Source organism: Salvia hispanica, chromosome 3, assembly GCF_023119035.1.
Source record: "Salvia hispanica cultivar TCC Black 2014 chromosome 3, UniMelb_Shisp_WGS_1.0, whole genome shotgun sequence".
NCBI lineage: Eukaryota > Viridiplantae > Streptophyta > Magnoliopsida > Lamiales > Lamiaceae > Salvia > Salvia hispanica.
Window position 1 is genome coordinate 10,323,450 of NC_062967.1, and position 27,548 is coordinate 10,350,997.

The 27,548-nt window shown below is 32.9% G+C and overlaps 3 protein-coding genes across 5 annotated transcripts; 1 reads left to right on the forward strand and 2 right to left on the reverse strand.

The window, feature by feature from the left end:
- Positions 1-2,068: 2,068 nt before the first annotated feature.
- Positions 2,069-4,536, reverse strand: LOC125214729 (actin-depolymerizing factor 3-like). Its single transcript, XM_048115863.1, has 3 exons — positions 4,404-4,536; positions 2,658-2,917; positions 2,069-2,560 (listed from the first exon to the last, which is right to left on the reverse strand). Exons 1-3 carry the CDS (start codon positions 4,404-4,406, stop codon positions 2,410-2,412), a joined length of 414 nt encoding a protein of 137 aa, XP_047971820.1. The 5' UTR covers positions 4,407-4,536; the 3' UTR covers positions 2,069-2,409.
- A 9,548-nt stretch (positions 4,537-14,084) lies between these two features.
- LOC125215324 (ras-related protein RABE1c) lies at positions 14,085-17,559 on the forward strand. Of its 2 annotated transcripts, none has more exons than XM_048116713.1 (9): positions 14,085-14,195; positions 14,397-14,548; positions 15,549-15,621; positions 15,701-15,801; positions 16,240-16,305; positions 16,382-16,479; positions 16,872-16,934; positions 17,012-17,104; positions 17,185-17,559. In XM_048116713.1, exons 2-9 carry the CDS (start codon positions 14,476-14,478, stop codon positions 17,266-17,268), a joined length of 651 nt encoding a protein of 216 aa, XP_047972670.1. In that variant the 5' UTR covers positions 14,085-14,195; positions 14,397-14,475; the 3' UTR covers positions 17,269-17,559. The 2 variants fall into 2 exon arrangements, with proteins under 2 accessions (XP_047972670.1, XP_047972669.1); XM_048116712.1 differs by having other exon boundaries at positions 14,164-14,323.
- Positions 17,560-18,668: 1,109 nt separating this feature from the next.
- LOC125211918 (protein ALP1-like) lies at positions 18,669-22,277 on the reverse strand. 2 transcript variants are annotated; one of them, XM_048111880.1, is made up of 3 exons: positions 22,236-22,277; positions 21,679-21,818; positions 18,669-19,831 (listed from the first exon to the last, which is right to left on the reverse strand). In XM_048111880.1, the coding sequence occupies exons 2-3, from the start codon at positions 21,812-21,814 to the stop codon at positions 18,795-18,797; spliced, it is 1,173 nt and encodes a 390-aa protein (XP_047967837.1). In that variant the 5' UTR covers positions 21,815-21,818; positions 22,236-22,277; the 3' UTR covers positions 18,669-18,794. The 2 variants fall into 2 exon arrangements, with proteins under 2 accessions (XP_047967837.1, XP_047967838.1); XM_048111881.1 differs by having other exon boundaries at positions 21,679-21,823; positions 22,236-22,259.
- Positions 22,278-27,548: the final 5,271 nt, after the last annotated feature.

The window sequence follows — 27,548 nt, forward strand, 5'->3', positions numbered from 1 at the left end:
TGAGGAGCATGAGGGCCTTATCTTCATCTTTGATGGCCTCATCAATGTTCTCCAAGTCATCTATACATTTGGCAAACTCCTCAAGTTGCTCTCCGATGTTTCTTGACTCAGAGAATTTGAATGTAAACAACCTCTGCTTCAAGAGAAGCCTATTTGTTAGGGACTTAGTCATATACAATGACTCAAGCTTTTTCCACACAGCAGCTGCGGTTTCTTCCTTTGAAACCTCTCTTAAAACTCGATCGCTCAGGCTGAGGATTAGAGTAGAATACGCCTTATCTTGAAGATCTTGTTTCTTGACTCCTTCCTTCTCATCTGCCTCTTCTTTCTCTTCTTTCAAGATGTCCCACAAACCTTGCTGCATCATCACGGCCTTCATTTTAAGCCTCCATAGCCCAAAGTCGTTTTTACCCGTGAACTTTTCCAAATCAAACTTAGCCGTAGTCATCGTCGTGGGCTGAGATTCCCACAGACGGCGCCAATTTGTGAAGAATGAGCTACGATCAAGTCAGTGAGAATCGCACTCACTCGGACAAAACAACAAACACCTTCAATGCAACAGATAAACTAACAAGAAAAGAACTCAGAGATTTTACGTGGTTCGGCTCTTTCGAACCTACGTCCACGGGAGGGAAGATGGAGGTTGTATTAGTCACAGCTTTGGAACAATTACAAGACAACGACCAAGCTCAAGAACGAGCTGAACACTCTCACCAACACTAGCTATTCCTCACGCAATCTATTCTACGAAAACTCAACAAGAAAGATGCAATTTCAGCTAGATGATACAAGTGTTTCTCTCAATCTGTCGACTCACTCAAAGAAGAAACTCAACTTATCTTGATGAATCTTTTTCTTGAACTCTCTGTTTTTGTTTACCCGATGAGAGGCCCTTTTATATCTTAGCTTCCCAAATCTAATTCAGCTCTAGAAACTGAATAACGAATAAACTTCTCACAACTAATTCCCCTTAACCGTTTCTGCTTTCAAGGAACCGAAGCTTCTTGGATGTGGCTGATTCTAGGTCATCAAAACCAGCCTTATTTCCAACACCCCGCGCCTACACCTACAACAGAGAACAAACAATCTCCCACCACCGCCGCAGGCCTCACCTGATGATCACTTCAAGGAAAAAAAACTCGAATACTGACGAACGAGAAACAGATCTCGCGCGCAGCGACGAAGCTAGGGTTCGAGGTGGTCTCCGCCGAGGGCGGCGGCGGCGCGGAGGCGAATCTGACGGAATTCTCACAGCTGGTGAATTCCTGCGACGCGATGGCGGGGGTGCACGGAGCGGGGCTGACGAAAATGGTGTTCCTACCGGAGAAGGCGGTGGTGGTGCAGATAGTGCCGCTGGGCGCCATTGATGCGTTAGCGAAGTTCGATTTCGGGAACCCGGCGGGGATGAGGGTGATTTATCTGGATTATAAGATTGGGTTAATTATTTTGTGTTAGCATCAAAATAAATAGCGAAGCTCGATTTCTGGTAGCCGGCGGCGGGGATGGGCGCCATTGATGCGTTTTTTCCTTGAATTTTTTATTTTTCTGATATAATTAAAATTATTAATTCAAATGATTAATTTTGGTCAAAACATGCTTTAATGCCATTGACCGTTAGTTTTAGACGGTTCTTTTAAGTGAGGACCGATTCGGGTCTGAATTCATTTGTGAATACTAAATAATCAAAAAGATAATATTTATGATCAAATTGATAAAACGGTCATATGTTAGGGATCACATTTGACCTTTACTCTTAATTTATCGAGTAAGACACTTTTATATTTAATGTTACATTGATAGTATATCAGTAGTGTTTAGAAAATAGCATCATAATCAAACAACACATAACTAACCAATCGCTAATTACTAATTATACCAGATTTGTTAATCAAAAATTTCCTGTTAGTAAAGGACTAAGGCACAACATTTCATAGAAGTGGATTCCGGCCCTCCGGGCTATTAGGGAGCACGCAACACTACCGGAAAAGGGGCCACCTGAGACTTTCTCGACTCAAAATGCGAGCAGATTACCACAGATATACAATAACGGAACCTGAATTGCAATCAATAACGCCAAACCAAGAATGCTCATTCTGTTACCAAGTGTTTGATACTTCACACTCATGGCAACATAAACCGAGAGTTACAAGAAATTTTGGACAAATACTTTTTTCCTTCTGCAATACAGAAAACCAATCCATCCCACGAAATCCAGAAAATAAACTCCACACAGAAAAACGGATCAAAAATCACAGCTTCTTCTAGACAAAGACATGGCTACAGAATATAAGCTTCGACCAGAAAAGGTATAATAGCTTTAGCCAGCACCATAGTTCCACAAACTATTAACATTCTGTAGAGCAAAGCAAAGAGCTTAGTATCATACTCCACTTGCTACTCTAGAAGCCTTTAATTTGCGCGGCTTTTGAAGACATCCAGACCCATCTCAGTTGGGTCAGTTGCTTGCAGCTCAATCTGGATCCCATCCAGCTCCCTCTTGAACCTGTCCTTTGAGCTTGCGTAGATCATCTTGCTCCTAACTTTAGCAGTGTCGGGGGACCTTATAAGCACAAGTAAAACGCACACATAATTACAAAAGGACATTTAAACTGACACAGAGATGGAGATTAATTATGTTCAACAGAAAGGTGAATTACCAGGCGATGAAGAATATCCTGCTCTTTGGGACATTCTCTTCAGTGAAATAGTCAAAGTCAAAAATTGCATATCTGCACTCGTCAGCAGGAAGGTGTCCAGTAAAGTCATCATAAGTTTTGTCTGGTTCTCCAAGCTTCTCCACGATGACCTGCTTCTCTTCGATCTTGAAAACTATGAAACGGTGCGATCGCTTAGTTTTCAACTCCATAAACTTCAGCTTGCACTCATCATGCACAGCAATTCCAGATGCTGAATTGGCCTGCAAGCACAAGGGAAGTGAGATGTTGGAACAGATAGCGAATCAATATTTAGTGGGTTGCAAAACCCTTCTAATTGTTTACTCATAACAATCAATATCATGGATCTCGCTGTGTGAGAGAGAGTGGGGAATGGGGCTTGCTGCAATACCCACCTTGAAAAAGCTTTCAAGAAATTATGTATTTTTAACAAACCATGAAGTGATGAAACTATTGGAAGCTTTCAAAGCCAAAATCTACCCTGCAGACTTGCCAATAGGCAGCCATTTAATTGACCTTTTCCATACCAAAAAAAAAACTAAGTAAAACTGCATAGATATGATAAAAAAATTTATATATATATAGAGAGAGAGATTGAGGCAGTGGAGGAGGAAGGTCATTCTAAACTATACATGCAGAAGAGAAAGGAAGAAAAGAACACTTGTGAAGAAAAGCTTGCTTATAAGAATCATTAGTTTGATAGCTGGTCAAAAATAGGTTTAACTGATGTGTCAAGATGTCCAAAAATAAAGAGATGAAATAGCTACTATTAGCTACATGTATTTTCTCTATTCATAAGCAACACATAATATAATGTTAATAACAAGGCCACTATGGAGATTCGAGAGCTGGAGGACTTGAAGGCTAGAGCAGCTAGCTCAATCAAGGGAATCCAAAATCATATATCAACACAAATAAGATAAAAGGGCATGTGTTACTATTCTTGTTTGTTCCACGACATTGCTATCAAACAACGTAGACTGAAATCCCATCAATTAACAAAGGAGCCCTGATTTGACGGCATCACACATAGAATCCAAAAGAACTCAAACATGAACCTATGGAGTTCACTGATAATATCGCGAGGAACTACAGTATGCTAGGTAAAGGTCGTGACAATTGTAGGAAAAAAGTACAAGTTTGTTTGTAGTTTAAATATTGAAAAGTGTATTATATAGTTATAGCTATAATTCAGCTCAAATACTTACACATAATCATTTTCAAAATATACAAATTACCTACTTACATAACAGCTAACTGTTCTAGTCACAAATATGAAAATATAATTCATCCTCCCCCCAGTAAATAATGGCATGGTCATTACTTGTTAGCCACATATAACCAAATCTCAGCGATCATCAAACAAGCCAATCAGCTAGATAAAAATCAATTTGACCCCAAATATGTCACAGTTACGATCTAATATTTTACCAATACGAGATCGGCGTAAAATAAAGTCTTCATCATGCAAAATTAAAGCCAATTCATATAATGTAACACCAAATCAGATCTAACGATCCATACGAGAAAAGCGGGAGAAAGGCAAGAAAAAGAAAAAATAAATCAGAATTCAGCTGGCAGCTGAACTAGAGTTCTGAATTCGGTAACAGCGCCTTAAAGATCGGAACTAAAACACCAAAAATGATTGAGATCGCAGCCGCAAAACAGTAACAGAAGTACATAAAAAGGATATAATTGTAATGAGACAGGAAGCAGAGAAATCATTACCATGGTAGCGAGGGATGATCGGAGAAGATCGAGGGCGAAATTTAGAGAGAGAAATTTTAGGGCTGCGAAAGAAAAGGGGTGGATGGAGATGAGACCAGAAATGAATATGTTCACAGACAACAATATTCCACAGAAAATAAATAAATTATGCTTTTTGAAGAGCGGAATAATCTGAATTGTCGAGATTACCCTTCACACGCGCCGATGGGTCTATTCACGGAATCACGTTGGATTATTAAAAAGTTATGTCAAAAAAACATAATTATTAGAAAAGTCATATTTTTAAATTTCAAATTTTAGTACTACTTAAATGTCATATTACCATATTTTATCATTACGAGATCAATCAATTTTTCTAAAAGCAGATCCAGGCATGTGTGATGTACGGTAATAACGAGACAATGTCGACGTCTTTGATATGAGAAACGGCATCATTCCAATTAAATTTAGAGTAGAAATAAAGGTTCGATTGTAGGGGAGTGTTATATTGCTAACTCAATGCTTAATTATTAATTATAATTCAATAATAATCATTAGATATTCAAATTAAAGGCCTAGATCATTAATCACAAAATGTCAATACGATCAACAAAAAACGTCAATAAAGCTATATGATTAATTCCAATAAAAATCAATAGGGATATTAATGTCAAGTTAGTTATAACTAACTTTTAAAAGAAATCCCAAAACTTTAAATTCATATAACATATATCAAATTAAAGATAATTTTATAAGGATTCCAACGATATACTACATGCATATGTTCCGACATCAAAATTTTTTAAAAAAAATCTAGAATTTTCGTATTTTTCGTACACATGCTAATGTCAATACAGCTAAGATAATATGTCAATATAAAGCATATACAATGTCAATCCTAAATTTGTGTTGACATTCTCAAAGCATTGTGTTGATATTTTCGAAACACTATATTGACATTTTCATCCAAAACCCTAATTTGACGTTTTTTTTAAAAAAAATTTCAATTTAATTAATAAAAACGAAAATTACACGTGGCAAATTGTAGACCACACATTTTTTAAAATCATATGGCCTTAAATTAGTTGTAGTTAACAATTAAATAATGAGTTAGCAATTCATCACTCCCCTCCAATTATATTTAGAATAATCGTAAAGGTATATAATTATTTCATGTAAAAAATAAAAGTTCAAACAAGTTATTAGCGGCCAAAGCAAATTACAAAACAAAAATGCAAAATAAAAAATACTACAACTACAACAATTTGTCATGAAGCATTTACACCCTAAAAATGTAGTCAACTGAGCCAACTACTACAAATCAATGGTATCAACAATTTGTCATGAAGCATTTACACAACTACTACAAAACTTGTATCAACTATCAATATGTAGCCCAACTATAATAAAACGAGTCAATTGTTCCTTTCTCTGGGGCTCATTATCGAAAGTCTGGAATGAGGTCCATGATAGTGTTTGTTGGTTGATTGGTAATGGGAAGCTCACAAAATTTTGGCTAGATTTGTGGATCCCGAGCTTAGGGCCATTAGTCAACCATACGGTGAGTGATGCGATTGTTGAAGTTGATGCCTATGTCTGTGATTTTGTGGATGAGCGTGGGAACTGGAAGTGGGCTGATTTAAATGTTGTTATTACTCAGTCGGCAGCTATGCATATTGCTAGTATATGTCCCCCAAACGAGGAAGCAGGCGATGATCTTTGTGTTTGGCGATGGAAATCAAATGGGAAGTGCTCGGTGGCGGAAGCATATGGCTATTTGTCTCGTGATCGGTGGGGTACAGAGGATAATTGTTGGGTCTCGATATGGAGTTATAAAGGCCCTTAGAGAGTTCGGCAATTTTTATGGCTTGCATTCAAAGACCGATTACTTACCAATGTTGAGAGGTGTCGTAGACATATTTCTGATGAGGCAAGTTGTATTGTTTGTGGGGGAGCACAAGAATCCATTGATCACATCCTGAGACGCTGCCCGACTGCCTTTTCCGTATGGAGTAAGATAGTCCCAAGAGATATTTGGTTCAGGTTTATCTCTATATCATTTGAGGCTTGGTTGATTGAAAATTTGAACTTAAGCAAAGTAGCAGATGGCCACTCTTGGAGTACTATATTTGGTTTAATTTGTTGGAGACTATAGAAAAACAGAAATGCTAAAGTGTTTATAGTATCTTCTTAAGGGTTATGGCTCTTGTAACAAAAAAAAACAAAAAAACGTAGTCCACTTGCACAGTTGTCATGGTATACAATGAGCCCAACAAAGAAACCAACAATAGAAAGAGATAGATCAAAACAATTTAAACATTTAAACAACCAGCCAAACAAACGAAGGGGTTTAGCCAACAATTTTTTTCTCAAGCATGTAACGAACACGGAACAACCAACTCTGGAATCTCTAACTGAATCACCTAGGCTATCTTCTAATATAATTTTTGACAAATCCACCATCACCGGTCTCATTATGATTTTTTTCTTATATGAGTCTCCCATTTTGGCTCAAAATATTAGAAATGAGCCACTCACCCCTTAAAAGGCCTCATAAGGGGGAGGGGTTATCCATACTTATATAGATTAGATAGGATCATCACCAAGTCGATATGGGACGAGAATTTAGATAATTTAACACGCCCCCTCACGTGTGGCCGGAAAGGACATCGGTCTTCCATCACGTGGGTAGGCAATGCTAGAGATAAGAGAACCATCATCGATGTGGGCCGAAAAGGACATCGGTCTTCCACTCGTGAGGTAGATAAGAGAGTAAAGAGAAAACCATCATCGACTTGGGCCCGCTCTGATACCATATTAGAAATGGGCCACTCACCCCTTAAAAGGCCTCATAAGGGGGAGGGTTATCCATACTTATATAGATTAGATAGGATCATCACCAAGTCGATGTGAGACATAATTTAGAGAATTTAACACAAAATATTGTCATACTATAATTTTAGTTTGAATATTTAAAATTGACCATGATATACATCCACAATTTCTTATTAAATTTGCTTCAAGGAAAATTCAATCGAGGAGAAAGCATGTCGACGCTCCATACACCATATGTAGGCAAATGGAGAGTTTGTAATCTCTACTGCTGAATTGAATAAAGATACTTAAAACAATAACCCTAAATATTTAGTTTGACCTGAGCATTTTATTTAAATCAATTTAAATTTTAATATTAATTATAATATTATCTACTTACTAAATTACCTTTTAAATTTTCAGAATGATTTATTCCAACTTTTAGAGATAATTTCAAAGGCAATGTGTAGTTGTCTGGCTCATTGACGCTAGAGTAAGATAACTGATAAATGTGATAAATCATGAACAATACATAACTATCTAAATTAAACTTTGTGAAATAAGAATTAACAATGATAAACCCGTATCTCATTCTCAATTTAATATTTAAAGCATGAGTTATTTCTTTTAAATCGATTGTGTTCGATTTTGTTTTAATTTCTTCGGTTGAACAACTGAATGGAATTTTGAAATATTTAAAGGTGGCATATAGTATTAATACTCCATATACAACCGGCGTGTGTTTATGGAAGGAGAGAAACCAATTTCTGGGAAAACATAATAATAGTAAAATATTTTATTTATACATTCTTCCCAATAATCAAAGACTCCACACATGTGTTTATGGAAGGAGAGAAACCAAATTCTCTAGGGGAAAGCTTTAATAAAAAAATATTTTATTTAATAATTTTTACCAATAATCAAAGAGTACAAAGTGATTTTACTAAGTTCTAAACAAATTAATCAAATATGTGGAAATAAATATAAATAATAAGAATAATATTAAACTATATTCTAAATTTATGGAGGATATTAAATGCATAATATATGTCCATATCATAAGATAGGGTCTTATTCTAATGCTTATAGCACCCTAATCCAAAATCAAGACTAAATCTCCACCCTTGAATTTTAAAATGAGTGGATGAGATTAAAGCTCACAAATCTCAATAAATAGTAAACAAAATATCAACAAAAGGGTAATATCGTCATTATGTTATCATATGATAATTTTCGTGGGTGTTTTTTTATATCAACATTGTGTATTACAAATATCAACAATATGATATAAGAATATCAAAATTAGTACAAGAAAATATCAACACATATTTATTGAGATTTTTACATGGTTTTATTGAGATTTTTTGATGTATTTGTTGATAAAAATCTGGGTATCAACATTTACGAAAACTAAAATAAAAAATATTAAATTTCATCATCCGAACGTCGTCGGAACATATGCAATTGAGATCTCGTTGGAATCCTTATTAAATTATCTTTAATTTGATATATTTTTTGCGAAAAAATAATTTAAATTGAGAGAGTTACGTAAATTTAAAGATTTGAGATGATTTTGAGGAGAGAGAAAGTAGTTAGTTATAATTACTATATATAGGATTTGATATTAATACCTTTTTAATTTAATTAATAATTATTTAAATTTAAAATATATTACATTTAGTATTATATTAATCACAAGATTAGGGCTGGGGAAAAATACCGAAATACCGAAATACCGGCCTTATCGTACCGAAAAAATATCGAAAATACCGAATTTTCGGTATACCGTGACTTTCGGTATGGTATGATACCTTACCGAAAGATTCCGGTAAGGTAACGGTATGAATTTTCAAATACCGCGATATACCGCTACATACCGAAATTCGGTATATACCGTAAATTAAGGTATATACCGTAAATTAAGGTATATACCACAAAAATATAAACACAATTATATATAAAATATATTTTATATATTTTTAAATTATAAAATCTATTGTGAAATATAAATATAATTATGAATAAATTATATTTAATTTATTTTTAAAATTATAAATTATAAATAATATTTTAAAAACTCTAATTTTCTATTTTAATTGATGTTGAAAGTCAGGTATACCGCAAAAGTAAGGTATACCGAACTTCGGTACGGTATATACCGAAAATGAGGTACGGTATCGGTATAAAAATTTATCATACCGAAAATAAGGTATACCGAAGTTCGGTATACCGAAAACTTTGGTAAGGTAAAGGTATGACTTTTTCGCATACCGTATTTACGGTAAGGTATACGGTATGGTGGTTTCGGTAAGGTATACCTTACCTACCCACCCCTACACAAGATCTTCTAATCTAATGATTGAAAATTGGTTTTGGGATTGGTAATTAGTTAGTAACTAATGAGTAATTAATTACATCCCTAGTAAGATAATATATATTTTATTTGATAACAGACGCCATCGAAATTTGTTTGGACGAGTTAATTGCATTTTTTTTTTCAAATTCGATGATTTATTTGATAATTTAAACTCTCAACAATTAACTCTGTATATTACTAATATATATACATATTCGCTGAATAAATTATGTAGACTTATCTTCGTGGGGTAGGAGCCCAAAATACTATAGCAAGACCTTTTTTAACGTGCAACCAACTAATAGAACACCCTTTCAAGCTGTACATGAAAGCTCATGCTTTCATATATTTTTTCAATGATTTTAATAAAGGACACATGGTCGTTAATATTATAAAAATTAGTTGAATTCGGAATTTTTCAATAACTTAAATTTAATTCTAAAAATTATAAATATGGTTGTTATTTAGAATTTCCCACAATTGACAACTCCGGTGAAATTGATTCCTGCTTGGCTTATCGAAAAATCTTGATAATCCAAATATCGTCGTTTTTAATTTGTCCACACCAACAAATTTAAATAGTAAGAGTAACTATTTTTTTTTTCTATTTTTATTCTTTAATTTTATAACTTCCTCTCTCATCTTCCTCTCAGCTACTCTTCCACGGCGGCTGTCGTCCGCGCACCACCGGCCACTATCCAGTAACGCCGTGTCGGCAATGCGTTCTTCCTCGAAGACCTGAGCAAAATTTTCACTTTCATGCAAATGTTTGATAGGAGAATAAATCAACTAAGTATATCCTTTACATTTTATTTTTGGATAATCAATAATGACCATTTTTTCATTTCCCTTTGCTTTTCTCTACCATGATAATTAAAAATGATACTGAACTGTTGGCAATTTTTTTTTAACTTTTGCTTTTTAATTTTGTTTTTCTTTTAGTTTGTTACATGACATGCTACTTATGGATAGATAATGTCCACATATATAAACATTGATTACGACACATCTGTATCAGTTAATATCACATAGGAATTGATCTTGCTGGAAATGTGTATTGTGAGAAACCTCAAATAGCAACAAAAGTTCGCAACTTTTATAATCAAATTTAATGTTTGTGGAAAATCAAGAACTATGCCTAAATTAATTATATCAAGGATCAATGGCCCTTCAATAGAAGAGCATGGACATATGTTTATTTTTCAACCAAAATTTGGAGGCCTGGCGTGCAAGTCTTCGTATAAGTCAATATCTCAGTCCAAATAAGAAACATTAACACTTCATAATTATCTTATTTTTTACTTAAAAATGTTTTTTTTTCATGTTAATATTTTTTTAATCTCATCCCCTCATATAAATATCATATTTATTCAAATTCTCCAAATTTACTAGTATCATTTTTCTTCTCAATTGTCTTATCATTCTCAGCTTTTTCTAATTTTGGACTCCAACTTTTACCAAGATTCTAATGAAGCATCCGAACAATACAATCAATCTAGCATTCCATCCAAACAAACGGATTCGTGGATGGATTAACATAGTAGTATGAAATACACTAGTGAAGAGAATCGATCTCATGTTCAAGCATTAGTTGATCCACAAATAGCTATTAGAGGTTTTAGAAATTTACAACACATCATCTCCAAAAATAAGTCCACATATAGGAGTATATTTTAAACCTTCATTTCGATACAAGAAATCAAAACTAACAAAAAAAGCAACCTTTCTAAATAAAAAGAAGAAACTTAAACTGATAAAGGCTGAGAATTACGAAGATTTCCCACCATTTGCCAAAGGTTGTGTAGTTGCCCAAATCCCAAAGATAGAAACAGAGGGAGTTCGAGAGAGAGATGCTCATCATCCTCTCTCAAACCATCTACTAAACTGCATTTGCTGCCTCCATTTTTGGGAAACCATTGAGATTATTGAAGAAAGAGTTGATTTTAGAGAGAGAATAATAGGTGGTGCAATGAAAAAAATGTGTTTAGCTTGAAATTAAGAGAGTGGTGGAGTGATTCGGTGGAAGGGGATCTTCTTAGCATATGCCTTCAACCATTAACTTTTGCCCATTTTTTTCGTTTTTATATTATTATTATTTGTGTGATTAAATCAAATGTTCTGTTATTCGGTGGTTTGCATCAAGTCCACTACAATTTTAAATAATTATGTCTTAACTATTTCGGGTACGTGCATTCGGCTCTGTCATGTTGGCTAATCAATCGATCCGGCCCACTTCATCCTAAGTAATCTAATCAATCAAACTCCCCGTATATAAAAAATAAAATTAAGATCAATTTTGATCAGACATGAAATTTAAAAAATATAGTAAAATAAATTGAAAAGGTTAGTAGAATGCAAATCATATTTTTATAGTAGTATTACTATTAGTTTTATAAATATAAGTGAGATAAAATTAGTGAAAAATAAGATTTATTATTAAAATTATTAAAAAAAATGTGATATTTATCGATTGACGAACAAAAACAACAAAATGAGACGATTATTAATGGACAGAAGGGAAAACAATAAAGTAAGACTATTATTGATGGACATAAGGGAGTAGCATGACATTTGTAAAATAGCACAGCGTTAGAATACTAAACATAGTACTACTAGTAGTATATATTGCCACAATTTAGTGGAGTCATATTATTGCATAATGTAAGAATTCTAAATATAGGACTACTAGTATATATTGCCACAATTTAGTGGAGTCATATTATTGCATAATGTAAGAATTCTAAATATAGGACTACTAGTATATATTGCCACAATTTAGTGGAGTCATATTATTGCATAATGTGAGATTATTTGTAGGTCTTTTTGACCAGTTTGCTACTGTCTTCATTTGTTAAGTAGGATTATGATATAGTACTAATTTGATAGATGTTTCAGGCATATAGCAGCGTTAAAAGTAAAACACCTATTAAATGCCAAAACCAATTGTTAAGGTCATTTATCTTTGTTTTTTTAGTTCGAAATTTGAATTTTAAGATGAATTAATTCAATCAAATGATCCAAAAATGACCTAAGTCATTAAAAATCCGAATTTCATATGGTGAACTAAAAATTTTGGTATTATGGTTCATTCATCTCGCGAGTATCCACATAAAATGTTAACCAACTAAAAACAAACTAATTATGAACTCCGTATTGTCTAACAATGAACTTTCGTGATTTAGTTCTTGAGTCGTTTTGTATTGGTCAAACTTCAAATTCTTTTATACATATATTTTTAAAAAAACTTATGAATGTTGGATATGCTATTAGCTACCTAGTTCAATTATGGATAATAAATTTAGCCGCATCCAATTTTCATTATGAGTTTTGATATTCGAGATGCCACGGATTTATCAAACTAATTGTGTTACAAATTACAATGCATTTAAGTTCTACTAGTACTATTGCTTTTTAATTTTTATACAGTACTATAAAATATGGTGTATGTGGTAATAACTACAGTTCAATAATACTAGTTCTCCATTTTGCATATATAAAAAAATGATCCAGAAAGTGAAATTTTTGCTAATCATTAACAATTTTGTATACACAAATCAAGATTCGAATAATATCGCATCACTAAATTTGCAACTATCAAATTAAATACAATCCGACCAGCCCAGCCAGATCACTGTTGAGGAGGAATGAATCAACTGTTACATATTCAATTAAGTCATTATGGGAAATTATTGGCTAGAATAATTATTTAATCAATAAACATGTTTACTGATTAAATGATGACCATTTCCGACCGTTGTACTGTAGCTAGATCATATATACACCACTTAATTAAGCCTAGTACTCCATTTTCTAATTTATATACCTGCTCTCTCCATTTCAATACCAACAAGATGAATTTTTTTTGTTAAAATATTGAAATGATTATAACTACAGTTGACGGAAAATTGTTTTTGGATAATAATAATAATAATAATAATAATAATAATAATAATAATAATAATAAGCATTTACAATTAATAATCATTATAACCTTTTATCAAAGTAATAATTACTACCTCCACCCCAAAAAAAATGCATTTTAGTTTGAAAAAAGTTTTATTCCAAAATTGATAAGTAAAAGATAGGTAGAAAGAAAAAATAATTAAATTATTATTAGGGGAGAATTAGTCCACTAATGTGAGAAAAGAATTTTCAAAATTAGAAAATGCACATTTTTTTGAGACGGACTAAAAAGAAAATAGTTCATATTTTTAGAGGATGGATGGAATATAAAATATAAAAATAATAACCAAGGAATATTTCAATTATCACACCACCCGTGCGCTCGCATGTAGTTTATTGCAGCCCTTGTTGTAAATTTAGGTGGTGTTTGGTTTTCTAGATTAAATAGTAGTAGTACTAAGATAATAACTTGCGATAGAGTTGTGAAACTATTTTAGTTTGAATAAATAAACTATGACTAGTTATCCCATGATTATATTAATCTAAATTTGAGTTGTTGGATTGAATCACACAAACTAAACGCACTACATATTTATTCTGGAGATATATTTATTTAATATTTATTTATAATATAATCTGGCACAGATATTATTAGATTACTCTCTGAGTGCACTCCAAACAAGATGCGCATATTAGCAACCATCGGACGGCGAACCTGTCCAACTACTGTCTCCCAACTGGTTTTCTCCCTCTCTCTCTCTTTTTCTCTCTCTAGAATTATAATCACAAAAGTTGCCGATCTGTCCTGTCTCTACAATTTTGACCTATCGTATTGATTTCAATTTGTACACAGTATACGTATTTGCAAGTATTCCTCTTCCTCCCTGTCTCTCACGGTTCGATTTCTCTCTCCGTGTGTGTGATGATCTAATTTGATGCAGATCTGCGAATAATTTGTGCACTTGAGACCCGAGACTGACCACACAGAAGCTGATTTTGAGGCTTGCAATCGATTAGTCAATGGCCGCACCACCGGCGAGGGCGAGGGCGGATTATGATTACCTCATCAAGCTTCTCCTCATCGGCGACAGCGGTGAGTCTCAACCATTTCTATAGCCTCTGCTTGTTTTTTGTCGTTCCGCGTTTGGCGCTTTCGATGCTTAGCGCGTCGATTCAAGTGCTTGTTTTGGAAAATTCGTCTACTTAAAGTGTGGATCTGGACTTGAGGTGGATGATGATATTTTTAAAAATGAATTTGACTATTTGGCCTCTTTAATTAGGAGTTGATGCGGAAAATAGGTTCGGAAATAGCTTGAAAGATTTTTTTCATTCTATAATAAGTGTGAAGTGTGTGTTATTTGTTTGTGTTGAGGCCTTAAAAATTTGAATAGTTGTTAGATATGTACATGCTATTTTGAGTTTAACACCGTGTTTTGATGCTGGTGGCCTTCATGCTGTTTTCGGTACCAGTATATTTGGTTTAGATGGAATTCATTGAAGGTGCTCTTGTGGGGACATTGTTTCTTTTTAGCATTCTCACCTAACTGCTTTAAACAGAGTGTTACATACAGCTTTGTTCTAACTAATGTTGAAAAAATTGCTGGATAAAACTTTGAATTTTCGTTCTTGTTTTGGGCACTATTAGTTCTTTGTCCAATCTCTATGCGCATGAGCAGATAGGTAGTACGCTCGTTCTTTAAGGTAAACATGATGCAATGTTCCACATGTAGGTGCATTGCCTTTGTATGGTAGAGCTTTATACCAATGCTACTGGTGGAACAAGTGTTCAATTTTGATCGATGTCCTTTTAAGCAGTTAGTATCAGATAGCTGCATGATCTGTTACTTTAAATCATCCTCAAACATGTAGTAGTACTAATTATTTTTAGTTACTTGTGTTTACTCTAGGCATGTGTTGTTAGGGCCGTTCAGCTTATCCTTAATTGATAAATGGAACCTATGACTTCTGTTGTATCAGAACTTAATAAAATTTCCAATGTTTTTTGTCCAAAACACAAAAAGTATATGAAGAATATTATAATATCAGTGATGAAATTATTCTGGATTTTATCATACTTGTTTCCTGAACTGCAGGTGTGGGTAAGAGTTGTCTTCTTTTGCGATTCTCTGATGGTTCCTTCACAACTAGTTTCATCACTACCATTGGGTAAGATTTTTATTTTGAAACATAACTTTGGATGAGTTAATTGTCCTTTTAACTTCTAATGTGTGGCTGTATTTTGTAGAATTGATTTTAAGATAAGAACTGTTGAGCTTGACGGAAAGCGGATCAAGCTTCAAATTTGGGATACAGCTGGACAAGAGCGATTCCGCACTATCACCACAGGTGCAATTTGGTTTTATTAAAACCCAAACTAGCTCTCTTCTTTTTTGTTTTCCACAAAGAGTGGTTAGTTCATAGATATATTTCCTTATAACATTGGGGGCTTGTGCTAGTATATTTCCAAATTCATGTTTTCTTTTAAATGTGCCAACAATCTTCTTTCTCAATTTTCTTGGTATTAAGACATGAAAGACAGGTAAGCTACTAGTTGTACTTCGGTTTACTTCCATTCCTCTTTAACATGAACCAGTGGGAATTAATCTTGTCTACTTTGCATTATGTAAGAGAGTTTGGTTTGGGACAGTAGTAAGTATTAAAAGACATGCACTCGTGTATGGGATTTCTCAATTATATACTCATCTGTTATCAATCACATATGTATTTGCATATTTATAATCATCATGCTCGGATATTCAGTTTTTTGTTTTTTCGCACCTCCAGCTTATTATCGTGGTGCAATGGGAATATTGCTGGTTTATGATGTTACTGATGAATCGTCTTTTAACAGTAAGGTTTCTTTCTTTCCATTTTTCCCTTTTTCTTAATTTCTGTAGTACTGTTAAAAGTCGCGCTTGTCTCACAGATATTAGGAACTGGATTAGAAACATTGAACAGCATGCTTCTGACAACGTCAACAAGATATTGGTAGGAAACAAAGCTGACATGGACGAAAGCAAAAGGGTAATTCTCCTTCAGCAACTTCATTTTTGTATTACAACAAGTTCATTCTGACTTGAGAGTACTTGGAAAAAGAGAAAAGTGTGGTTAGGGTTGCCTTTCCTTTACGTTCACTCATATCTTCAGATTGGGGCATTTAGTTTTCCAATTCTACGGAGTTAGTAGTTACTCAAGGCTTACAGGTTTATGATGTTCTGGTTACATAATACATACCCTTATCCCAAAACATTGTGAGATGTCTGCCAACTTTGAATTAGTAGAAAAGAGATCTGACTCTAGAAATTGATCTTAAAATAATTCTTCTATTATTAAAATGACTGGTTTGTTTTCTTGTAACTGTAGATATGATATTTATATTTCTTAGTAATTGACCTTCTGCTGTGCATATGAACTAGGCCGTTCCAACCTCCAAGGGCCAAGCACTCGCTGATGAGTATGGCATCAAATTCTTTGAAACCGTAAGTACTTGTTTATTTTCTTTAAGTAGATAAACAAACTTTAGATTCATCTAAGGAAATACTATCATTTTCTGCAGAGTGCGAAAACAAATCTTAATGTTGAAGAAGTTTTCTTCTCAATAGCCAGGGACATAAAGCAAAGGCTTTCCGATACTGACACGAAAGCAGAGGTCAGCAATCTAGTCTCGTCTGTGTACTTTTGTTGCCAACCTTAGTAGGTTGTGTTTTCACACCCTTGTCTTGATTGCAGCCGACTACCATCAAAATCAATCAACCCGACGGATCTGCTGGAGGCGGGCAACTTGCACAGAAGTCGGCGTGCTGTGGTTCTTGAACGAGCAGAGAACGTCAAGAGCAATGGGCACCAGTGTCGCGCGGGGAAGAAGAAACAGGGGGGGTGAATATTTGTGGAATTTTGGCTTCTGGAAATGGGGGTCTCTAGTGTGGTAATGATATAGGTTCATGTTGATTTGAGACAAAGGAATTTGAGTGTTGCTATAACTATTAAGTTTAACGCACGTATTCTACATTCAAATGTCCACGCAGATTTCATATTTTTATGTGCGATGTGCAAAGACCTATGTTCTGAAACTACTTGTTCAAAAAACATTTGTCATTTAATTTAGTACGTACTGTAGGAAATTTTTTTGCTTCTCCTTAATATTAATATATACATAAATCAATAACCAATTTACCTTACGATTGCTCAAAACGTGAGAATTTCTATTTCAAAAATTAAATACAAAGTAATGTTAGGAATATCAGAATCAGAAAGTTGGCATGATTTCTAGAACACAAATGCCAGCCCATTAAACACAAATTAGGTGCAATCTCAATTCAAAACGTAAACTAAATTTTCCCCACGAAATGGTGCGTTTTTCTTTTCTTTATTATTTTTAATTCTTATCTTCATCTATAATTACCACACATATCACGCGTCAATTCACACTCAAACTCTATTCTTCTCCTTATCTCTATATTTTATTTTAGTTAGTTGTATTTTTTTAATTTCAATTATGTAATTAGTTTAAGTAGGAAATTTAGTGGTTTTAATGAAATTTTAGTACTCCTTATTCATAATTTAAGTTAATAGAAAGTTATAATTAAAAAGAAATAACTCACCAAAAAAAAAAAAATAACAAATAGGAAAAGTTAAAAAAAAAACACATGAATAATATACTAGTGTTTAAAATCATAGAAAATAATGTAGTGCTTAAGGGTCGTGGATGCTCTTAATACTCAAGCAACTTATGAATGAAAAATAGCAATGAGTTTTTAAGTTTTGATGTCATTCCACATACATTGTAGTATCTATTTCAAATACAAGTGAGATGTGAGATAAACCAAACTTGATCTTATTAATTTGAAATTGTATTTATTCAGATAACCTACCTAATTTTATTTTATCTTTGATCTTTCCTTTCATCAGTTTGGTTTCCAGTTTCTACCTAAATGTCAATCACAAAACAATATTATTAATATTTATCTATAAGGTACGTATGTTCTTTCGTGCAAATTAGTGGATTAAGTATCTCTTCCTTTACTCAGAAGAAAACAAAAATAAGACATCTGTCCAAAATTTACACTCTATTGCACAATGCATTAGTATTAATTTACATAGAAATGATTTAATGTATTAGTACTTTATAATGTGTTATTTTTTGTTCAAAACCTATCTATATATTTGCCATGACACTCTTTTTCTTCTTAGTAAAGAGCAGCATATGCTGAGAATGAACAACGAAAACAAACTACTAAAAAACATGAAACTTATTCAGAATCACAACAATGAATTTCTCACTAAATCTTCTATCTACTCACCTCTTATGCTCAAGATGTCTATCATTTTCTTCAACAACACTACCTCCCACTTAAATACCTACACACCTTATCCCTTGCAACGGAGCCCGTTTTGTCGACTGCTTCGCAGATCTCCGGCCCATATCCGGCATCATGCACGAGATCCGAGGGAAACTCCAACAAATCCTCATCCTTCTCCATGTCTATGATGATGTTGTGAAGAATGCAGCACACGGTTATCAGCCTTGGAAGCCTGTGCTTATCCGGCCTCCACAGATCGCCTTTCATCATCTTCCATACCTCCTTCAGCCTCGCCAGCGCCTTATACGCGACAAAATGAGTTGCAAGAAGGCGCTCGTTGAAGTCCGTCTTCGTGTCATTGATCCGGTTCCCTTGATAAGGAGTGAGGAGCCACGGAAGCAAGGGATAACCCGTGTCGCCTACTATGTACTCCCTTAACCCCGTGTCTTCAGAGACGAACATCTTGGGGCCGTTGAGCTTCTCGCCTCTCTGGCATTGCTTGAAGAGGCTTGAGCTCTGGAGAACCGAGGAAGCATTCATCTTTCCTGGCCATCCAGTGATGATGCTCCGGAATTTGAGATCAGGGTCGACCACGGCCTGCAGGATCATGCTGTGTTTCCCCCTGGAATCGAGCCAGCTGTCCGCCTCCGGGTCGGAGGAGGTTAGTAGCATTGTGATGTGAGTTGTGGCGATTGCGCCGCAGCAATTGGGAAGCCCTCTAATTTTCTCAAACTCGCACTTGATCTCCGAGAGCTCCTCTTCTGTGGAGGGCCAACTAAGGTGGCGGAGTCCTTTGTCTTCGATGGCCTCCACAAAGCGCCACGTTGCTTGGGAGACGGTCGAGTGGTGGGCCCCGAAGGATTCCCCAATGGTGATGAGGGAGTTGCCAGAGCTGAGCCTTGTCAGTGCCAAGGCTACCTGATCGTTCAGCGACATAGGATTGCCATTTATGAAGGCGAAATGTGTTTTGGACATCATGTGCTCCTTTACTAAGGAGCAAATGTAGTCGAATGTTTTTCTAGACATCGCGAAAGTCGACTTGAAGGGGTCCAACGTCCCCGTCATCGATGGATTGCCTGTAGAACAGATAAATGGCATTATCAATCTGAAAATACTGCTAAGGAAGCAATACATCAAGAAAGTGAAAATGCTCAACAACTTCCAGGACATTTTCTGACTACTTCAGAAGACCAAAACCCAACATTATGGTTACCAAAAGAAAGCTATCGTCGAGAGATTTCCAGATTTTTCAACTTCGTAAAGTTCGTGTATTATCTGACCATAGTCTGTATTCACTGGCAATTAACCATAAAGTAAATATGTTGATCCTTTTGAGTTCTGATTGATCTATATGTTGTGGAAAAGTAGTTAACTTTTCTAAGTTTAATCAGAAGAATACGAGCAAATAAGCCATTGCATCTCTTGTTTGTCTAAAGAAAAAACCACAAAAACAGATGACAGTCGACTGTCCAACTGCCAGAAAAAGGAGCCAGCAAGTAGCATTTCAATATATAGATATAGTTTTGCCACGAATAGTCCTCCAAACTAAATAACAAGCATTTTGTTAAAGCACAACACTCTATTTACTCCAAGGAAGCAGAATACAAGAAAAACATTTCAAGAAACTTCCTAGTGTTACTTAACTTCAGATCTTTTAAAAAATATGTCTACAGAGACGTAACATTTTCATGGAGGTACACTACTTAATCAAGGGCAAAAGTTTATAGTAGTTTAGAATCACCGTGATTGCATGTTATAAAATGATAACCAATCAGAAGAGACAGTTTTCCAAGATAACAATGAGCTTCAACCTAATCCATGCTCTTTTACTTGCAACATTCTATGGCATATGGTATCTCTCCTAGATGCCAACAAAAATATAAACTGGATGCTAATATTGACAAGTAAAAATCAGTAGCTACCTTTGACATAAATCCATTGAAAAATGCAAACAGTTTTGTATCCTAGGGTTCGAAATAAAAAAGCAAACAATAGAAAAGATACAAAGAAACAGAACCAACGGATTAGAACTCATAGGAGCTTTACATAGACTCAGATTAAGTAACATTTCTTCAGATGCATATTTTTTGGGACTTTTGGAAGTGACAGACTCTGATGCTATTCGGAAAATAACCTCATATATCAGACAAGAAACTTCTTTAAGACAAAAACGGCCCAAGTATGTCTATGTGAAATAGAATTCACTAGCATCTGCATATCTGAGAAACTTGTAGAATGAGGAATCGACTCAAATGTTTACTCAACGCCAAAAGATCGGATCATGCACACAGCTTAATTAAACAACTACTCCTATATAATCAGAAATGCAGTTTCTCTATCATGGCTTTCGGTCAAGACACTAACAAGAGACTAGGAAATGATGATGCATTTCCACCCGAAAACATGAGACTAAGAAATCCTCTCAACTCTGTTTCACTACAAAAGGAAACTGAAAAGACTCCTTCCTTGTTAAGCACACCACTATATATATTTTCAAATATCCTTGCTGAATTCACAAATGCATCAAACATTGTCGTCGCAATTAAATCTTTTTAATCATCACAAATCAGAGAACTTGACATACAATCTACCAACACAAATTCACTTCTGCATTTACAGACTCTCACCACATTTCCTGCTGTCACAAGGCAAATAAAACACACAAACATCTAGCCGTGATCCAAAATTTACAAACAAAAAAAAGTAAAATTAGGGATCCTACTTGAACATATTAATCTGCCATCAACAAACTGTCAAGAACAACATCAAGCTCAAAACAAAGATTCCAATGGAGCAATCCACTAACTATAACACCCCCACCAAATCTTAAGGTGATCAACAATTCCAACATCATAAAGATTCAAACTTTAAACATCAAGAAAACACAAATCAAATGAAAAAATAGAACATTAAGAATCGTTACCCTTAATTTTGTTGGACAAAACATCCCACCATTCAGCAAAACCCTCTTGAGAAGAAGACCCAGAAGCCAAAGATTTACTATCTTCGTCTTGATTCTCAACTCTCCTCTTCTTCTTACCTCCTCTCAAAGGCGCCATCACTCTATACTAGCAAAACCCAATTCAATCAAATACCCAAAATACCCCGGCAATTCGAGAAACAAACAGCAAGAATTCAAGGAAAACTCTGTTACAATTCAAAAAAAAGCAGGCACCCATTTGTGGTAAATATGGCACAGACATCAAATGATCATGAACAAGCCACAAAAAGCAAAGAGCATGCAACTAGTACAGAAAAACATGTAGATATAAGTATGTTTATAGGGTATTAGCAGGTGCCAGGGTGTTTTTGCAGCATGCAAATTGAAGAGATTGAGCAGAAGTGCAGGTGCTTTGCAGGGAAAGGTTTGAGGAAATTGAATAAAGACATGATTTTTAGGGTTGGCGTGGAGTTTTAAGGCAATGTGCAAAGACAAAATGGCATACACGCCTACTGCTTGAGGCTGTAAACAAATCTTACATGTGTTCTGACTCTCAGCCGAGATAGACAGAAGAGTGAGAGGGGTAGCTCGATAATAGAATGGCCTAACATTATTTTATAAACACATTAATAAATGTTTTTTAATGTTTTGACTTGAGCAATAGATAAGAATAGGATGATGGTCATAAGGAAAAAGGAAAAAGGAAAAAGGAAAAAGGAAAAAGGAAAAATGCAAAATGCATAATGAAGATGCCTAGGAAATCATATACACTTACTAAGTAGTAAGTACTATGATTGTTAATAAAGATGTTAATGCCAATTTTAAGAAATTAGATAATGCAAAATTAAATGCAAATAAATCATAAATTAAGCGAAAATTCTGCACATAAATACATAGTACCGATTACTATGAATAAATTGATCCGAACTTCGTTGACGCGCTAAATATAAGACCGTAATATTTGATATTGTTAAAAGATCTTTTTTTTTTATATAATAGACTATTCATAAAAAATGAAGCTTTTATTTTATTAAGTACTACTAAATTTTCTCTTTGTGTGATGCATGTGCAATATACGTGTTAATTATGTACTGAAATAGTTGTAGTTAAAATAAAAAATGAAGGTATAAACATTTAAAAAAAATTATGGAATAGTTGTAATTAATTTCTTGAACAAGATAAATATTCCTATGTAGAATATATAAGTACTACCTAAAATCACAAGTTTGATCCTCAAATCAAATTAAATGAACAAATATACCCCTCAATGGCTAAAGGGTAGAATAGTAAGAATGAGGACTGAATTTGAGATTTATGAACTTTTGATCTAAAATGTGATCTAGTAAATGTTGGGTACTTAAAATGTGCAAACCTCATTTTCTGGGTACTAATTTTGTAGTTCACTCAATATGAATACTGAATTGTCAATATACTTTAATATTATTAATATTGTCAAAATATTTGAAAAGTGTTTACTATAATAGACAATTAAAAATAAAGTTTTTACTTATAATAGACTATTCCCCATTTAAGCTAATATATTAGCCTAACATCAGTATATAAACACATAAATTAAATGGTTTTTTATATTTTGACTTGAGCAAGGGATGAGAAGGTCATGAAGAGCAAATAAAAAATAATGATGCATATTAGTATAGTATTAATAAAGGGATTATGCAATTTTACTGACATTGTAGTATTTTTTAAGAAAATTATTGACAATGCAATAAATATAAGCAAAAAATTCGCACATAAATACAAACTACGGATTACTATGCATAAGGGGATCGTACCTTCGTTGATGTGCTAAATATAAGGATGTTTAATTTTCTATAGTATTTAACATTTTTAAAACATCTAAAAAGTTTTTATTTACAATAGACTATTAAAAAATGAACCTTTTACTTTATTAAGAACTAAATTTTCTTCGTGCGATGTATGTGCAATGTACGAGTTAATAATGCACTGAAATAGTAATAGTTAAAATAAAAACAAAGTTAATTTTTTTTAAAAAAATAGATAATAAAATAATTAGTTTCTTGAACAAGTTAAATATTCCTATGCAGAATATACAAATACTACCTGGTTCAATTTTATGGAATTAATTAATATGCAAGAAAACTAATTTCGTGTGAGATTATGCCAATTTTAGATTATAGGAGTAATGTGCTAGTACTTTTTGTTAATGCAAACCACAGATTACCAATAAAGGGATCCAACTTTCGTTGACTCATTTAAGATAAAAACATTAAAGTTTCTATACATTTTAATATTTTTAACATTATTAAATATTTAAAAAGTGTTTACGTTTTTTTTTGATAAAATAAAGGCTCAAACCACATTTAGAATGACTATAGAGCCAAAACACCTACCTAGATTAACAAGAACGGACAAAAGGATCCAACAAAAGCTCACACAGAATATTAAAGTTATATGTACCTCTTGCGTTCGATCAGTAATATGTAGGGGATAGTTTTGTAGTTCACTCTATTCAATGACGGACGGAGGTGGGGCCGAGCGGGGTTGGCCGACCCCACCATCGGTCCATGGTGACGCTGAGAAATTTCATTTTGTCAGTTCACCGTCCCACGGTAGCTTCTCTTTCGACCTCACGGCAGCTCCAGCTCGAAAGAGAATTAAAAAATGAAATTTTTTTTGGATAATTAGAGAAACAGAGAGATGGAGAATAATATTACTACAAACACGGTGAAAGAATAACGTGACAAAGTTTGAATTTTGCAACTACAAAGTTTGTTTTGGAGAAAGAATTAGGAAAAGAACGGCGTGGAACTGTGGAACTGTAGAAGTGGTTCTTGGAGAAGAAGAGAGACACCTTTATTTTGTAAAGTGGATCAAATAAATTTTATTTTTAAATCCTAGTTATTTTTATATTTTAAATTTTTTAATACTTCATTTAATATGCGTGTTTAGGTACCACTAAAATCGGTATACATTATAAAAATAACTTTTATTTGATACTATTGTTAATTAATTTTATCTGTAATTTGCTTTTGATTTTATTTATAGTTTAAATACAACTAATAATAATAGATACAAATATTTTGAAAAATAAAAAATGTAAAAATTTGTTTGTGTGTTATGTTCCTTATACTTTAAGATATAGATATTGTACTTATCGACTATTTTGTACTTCCTACGTCCCCCATTAAGAGTCACACTTTTTCATTTCGGTACGTCTCCAATTAAGAGTCACACTTCATTTTTACCATAAATAGTAAATAGGTTCCGCATTTCACTAACTCAATTCACTCACATTTTATTATAAAACCAATATAAAAAATGGGTCTCACATTCCATTAACTTTTTCAACCAACTTTTCTTTACATTTCTTAAAACCCGTGCTCGGTCAAAGAGTGACTCCTAATAGGGGACGGAGGGAGTAATAAACAATAGTGCTATTTGGTAGTAATATTTAAAAAAAAAATACTAGTTATTTAATATTTTATTTTTACAGATAAATATTTTAATTATACATATATATATACTAAGTATAATATATCGTTAATTCTTATTCATATCCGACCCTACGAGTTTTGCTTTCTGGATCCGTCATTGACTCTATTATACCTCCTGCGTTCGATCAGTCTTACATATGGGCTAGTTTTGTAGTTCACTCTATTATATAAACACATAAATAAAAAAAAATTATGTTTTGACTTGAGCAAGGGATAAGAAGATGGTCATGAAGAAAAATGAAAAATAATGATGCATAGGAAGTCATATACGATTACTAATAAAGGGATTATGCAATTTTAGATTGTTGTTTTTTTGAAAAATTACTAACAATGCCATAAATATAAGTGGAAAATCCACGCATAAATACAAACTACGGATTACTATGAACAATAAAGGGATCCAACCTTCGTTGACACACTAAATATGAGAATGTTGAATACCTGAATTTTTTATGCATCGTAAGTAATATTTTACATTTATAAAATATCTAATTAGTTTTTATTTACAATGTACTATTCTAAAAACTGAAGCTTTTATTTAATAAGAACTAAATTTTCTTTGTGCGATACATGTGCAATGTACGTATGAGTTAATTATGCACTGAAATAGTAATAGTTAAAATAAAATATAAAGTTATAAAAAAAAATACTAGATAATTAAATAATTAATTTCTTGACCATATTAAATATTCCTGTGTAGAATATATAAATACTACGTAGTTCAATTTATGGAATAATTAATATGCAAGAAAATTAATTTAGTGAGCATGTTAATAAAGAGATATGCCAATTTTGTTATTGTTTTTTTAAGAAATTACAGACCATGCAAACAAATGTAAGCAAAAAATTCACACATAAATGCAAAATACGGATTATTAATAATGGAATCTAACTTAAGCATTGATTATAACATACAAATGTCTTTAACATTGTCAAAATATTTATACGAATATTGAATTTTCTATACACTTAACTATCTTTAACATTGTCAAAATATTTATTCGAATTGCACCGATTGAGACTGAAACTCCAGACCCGACCCGCATTGTACGAACTGCACCACTTGAGACTCCGCAGCAAAATGGTGTCTAAGAAATCACATAATAAACTATAAACAATGCACATAAATATAAGCAAAAATCCACACATAAATATAATTAAACTACAAACTATTAATTAAATAATACTACAACTTTCCCTGACGCGTTAAATATAAGATGTTGAATTTTCAATTCACTTTAATATTTTTAACATTTTATAAGCCAATTTACATAGTATTATATTACATAATTTATTGATAAAACATCAAGAGTTAAATATATCGAATATTTTATTAAAATCTTCACACTTTCATAATAGTTAGTAAAATATTTGTAAAGTCAGTACCAAAAAGAAAACCTTAATTTCGCTATGTGGCAAATGTGGCAAAGCATAGAAATAGTTGTAGCTACAATAAAAATAAGAGTGAACTACATAAATTGTACCTGATCTTTTACTTTCGCACATAAATGGTACCTAATATTTATATCATTTTTGATATTTCATGACAAAAATAACCCTAGGTACCAAATATGTGATTTTTTTGTTATAAAGAATATTTTTGGATATTTCAATTAAATAGAACCAAATTGTGATTTTTTTTCTTCCTTTCTTATTTCTTTTTTTATTCTTCTTTCTTTTTTCTTCATTTTCTTCTTTCTTTTTAGTATTTTATTTTCCTTTCTTCGTTCTCTTTCCTTCTTAGTTTATGTTTCTTCTTTTTTCTTTTCTCTCTTTTTCTTCTTTATTTTTAGTGTTTTATTCATACATCTAATTGCATTCATAATATATAAATCAATAACAAAAACACCTAATTAAATTAATTATTTAAAATAATTAAATTAATTAAATATTTTTAATTAAATTATTTATACTCATTTTAGGGTTGAGACAAACTAAAAATATTCAACTCTTTATCATTATGAATACAATTCACAATTTTAAATTTTAATTAAGATTATATTTATTAGTTATTAATTTAATATAAAATAATAATTATTACTTATATTTACTACTAGTTTTTACTATTATAACAATAATATTGTTATAATAATTAAATATAATTATAACTATAATTATGATTAAGTATATTTAAATGATATTAACAATAAATTAATTATTAATTTACAAAATCAAAATAATAATATTAATATTGATTAATAATACTAGTATAAAGAGTGAGAAGAATGAGAGAAGATATTATAATATCACTTTTAGTACTAGTTTTGTCAACATCTAAAATATTATTTATGACAAAATGGAAAAAGAATTTGTTTAGAGGGTATTTTGGGGTGAAAATTGCATCAGATACTAAAAATGTGATTTACAGGTATAAAA

Bases quoted from the DNA above. Each gene is read 5' to 3' on its own strand.
- LOC125214729 (XM_048115863.1), bottom strand. The intron at 2,561-2,657 runs GTAATTCACCTT...TGTGCTTATAAG, and splicing joins AGGATATTCTTCATCGCCTG to GTCCCCCGACACTGCTAAAG.
- LOC125215324 (XM_048116713.1), top strand. From the start codon at position 14,476: ATGGCCGCACCACCGGCGAGGGCGAGGGCGGATTATGATTACCTCATC. The intron at 14,549-15,548 runs GTGAGTCTCAAC...CCTGAACTGCAG, and splicing joins TCTCCTCATCGGCGACAGCG to GTGTGGGTAAGAGTTGTCTT. The intron at 16,306-16,381 runs GTAAGGTTTCTT...CTTGTCTCACAG, and splicing joins TGATGAATCGTCTTTTAACA to ATATTAGGAACTGGATTAGA.
- LOC125211918 (XM_048111880.1), bottom strand. From the start codon at position 21,814: ATGGCGCCTTTGAGAGGAGGTAAGAAGAAGAGGAGAGTTGAGAATCAA. The intron at 19,832-21,678 runs GTAACGATTCTT...TCTGTTCTACAG, and splicing joins TTTGTCCAACAAAATTAAGG to GCAATCCATCGATGACGGGG.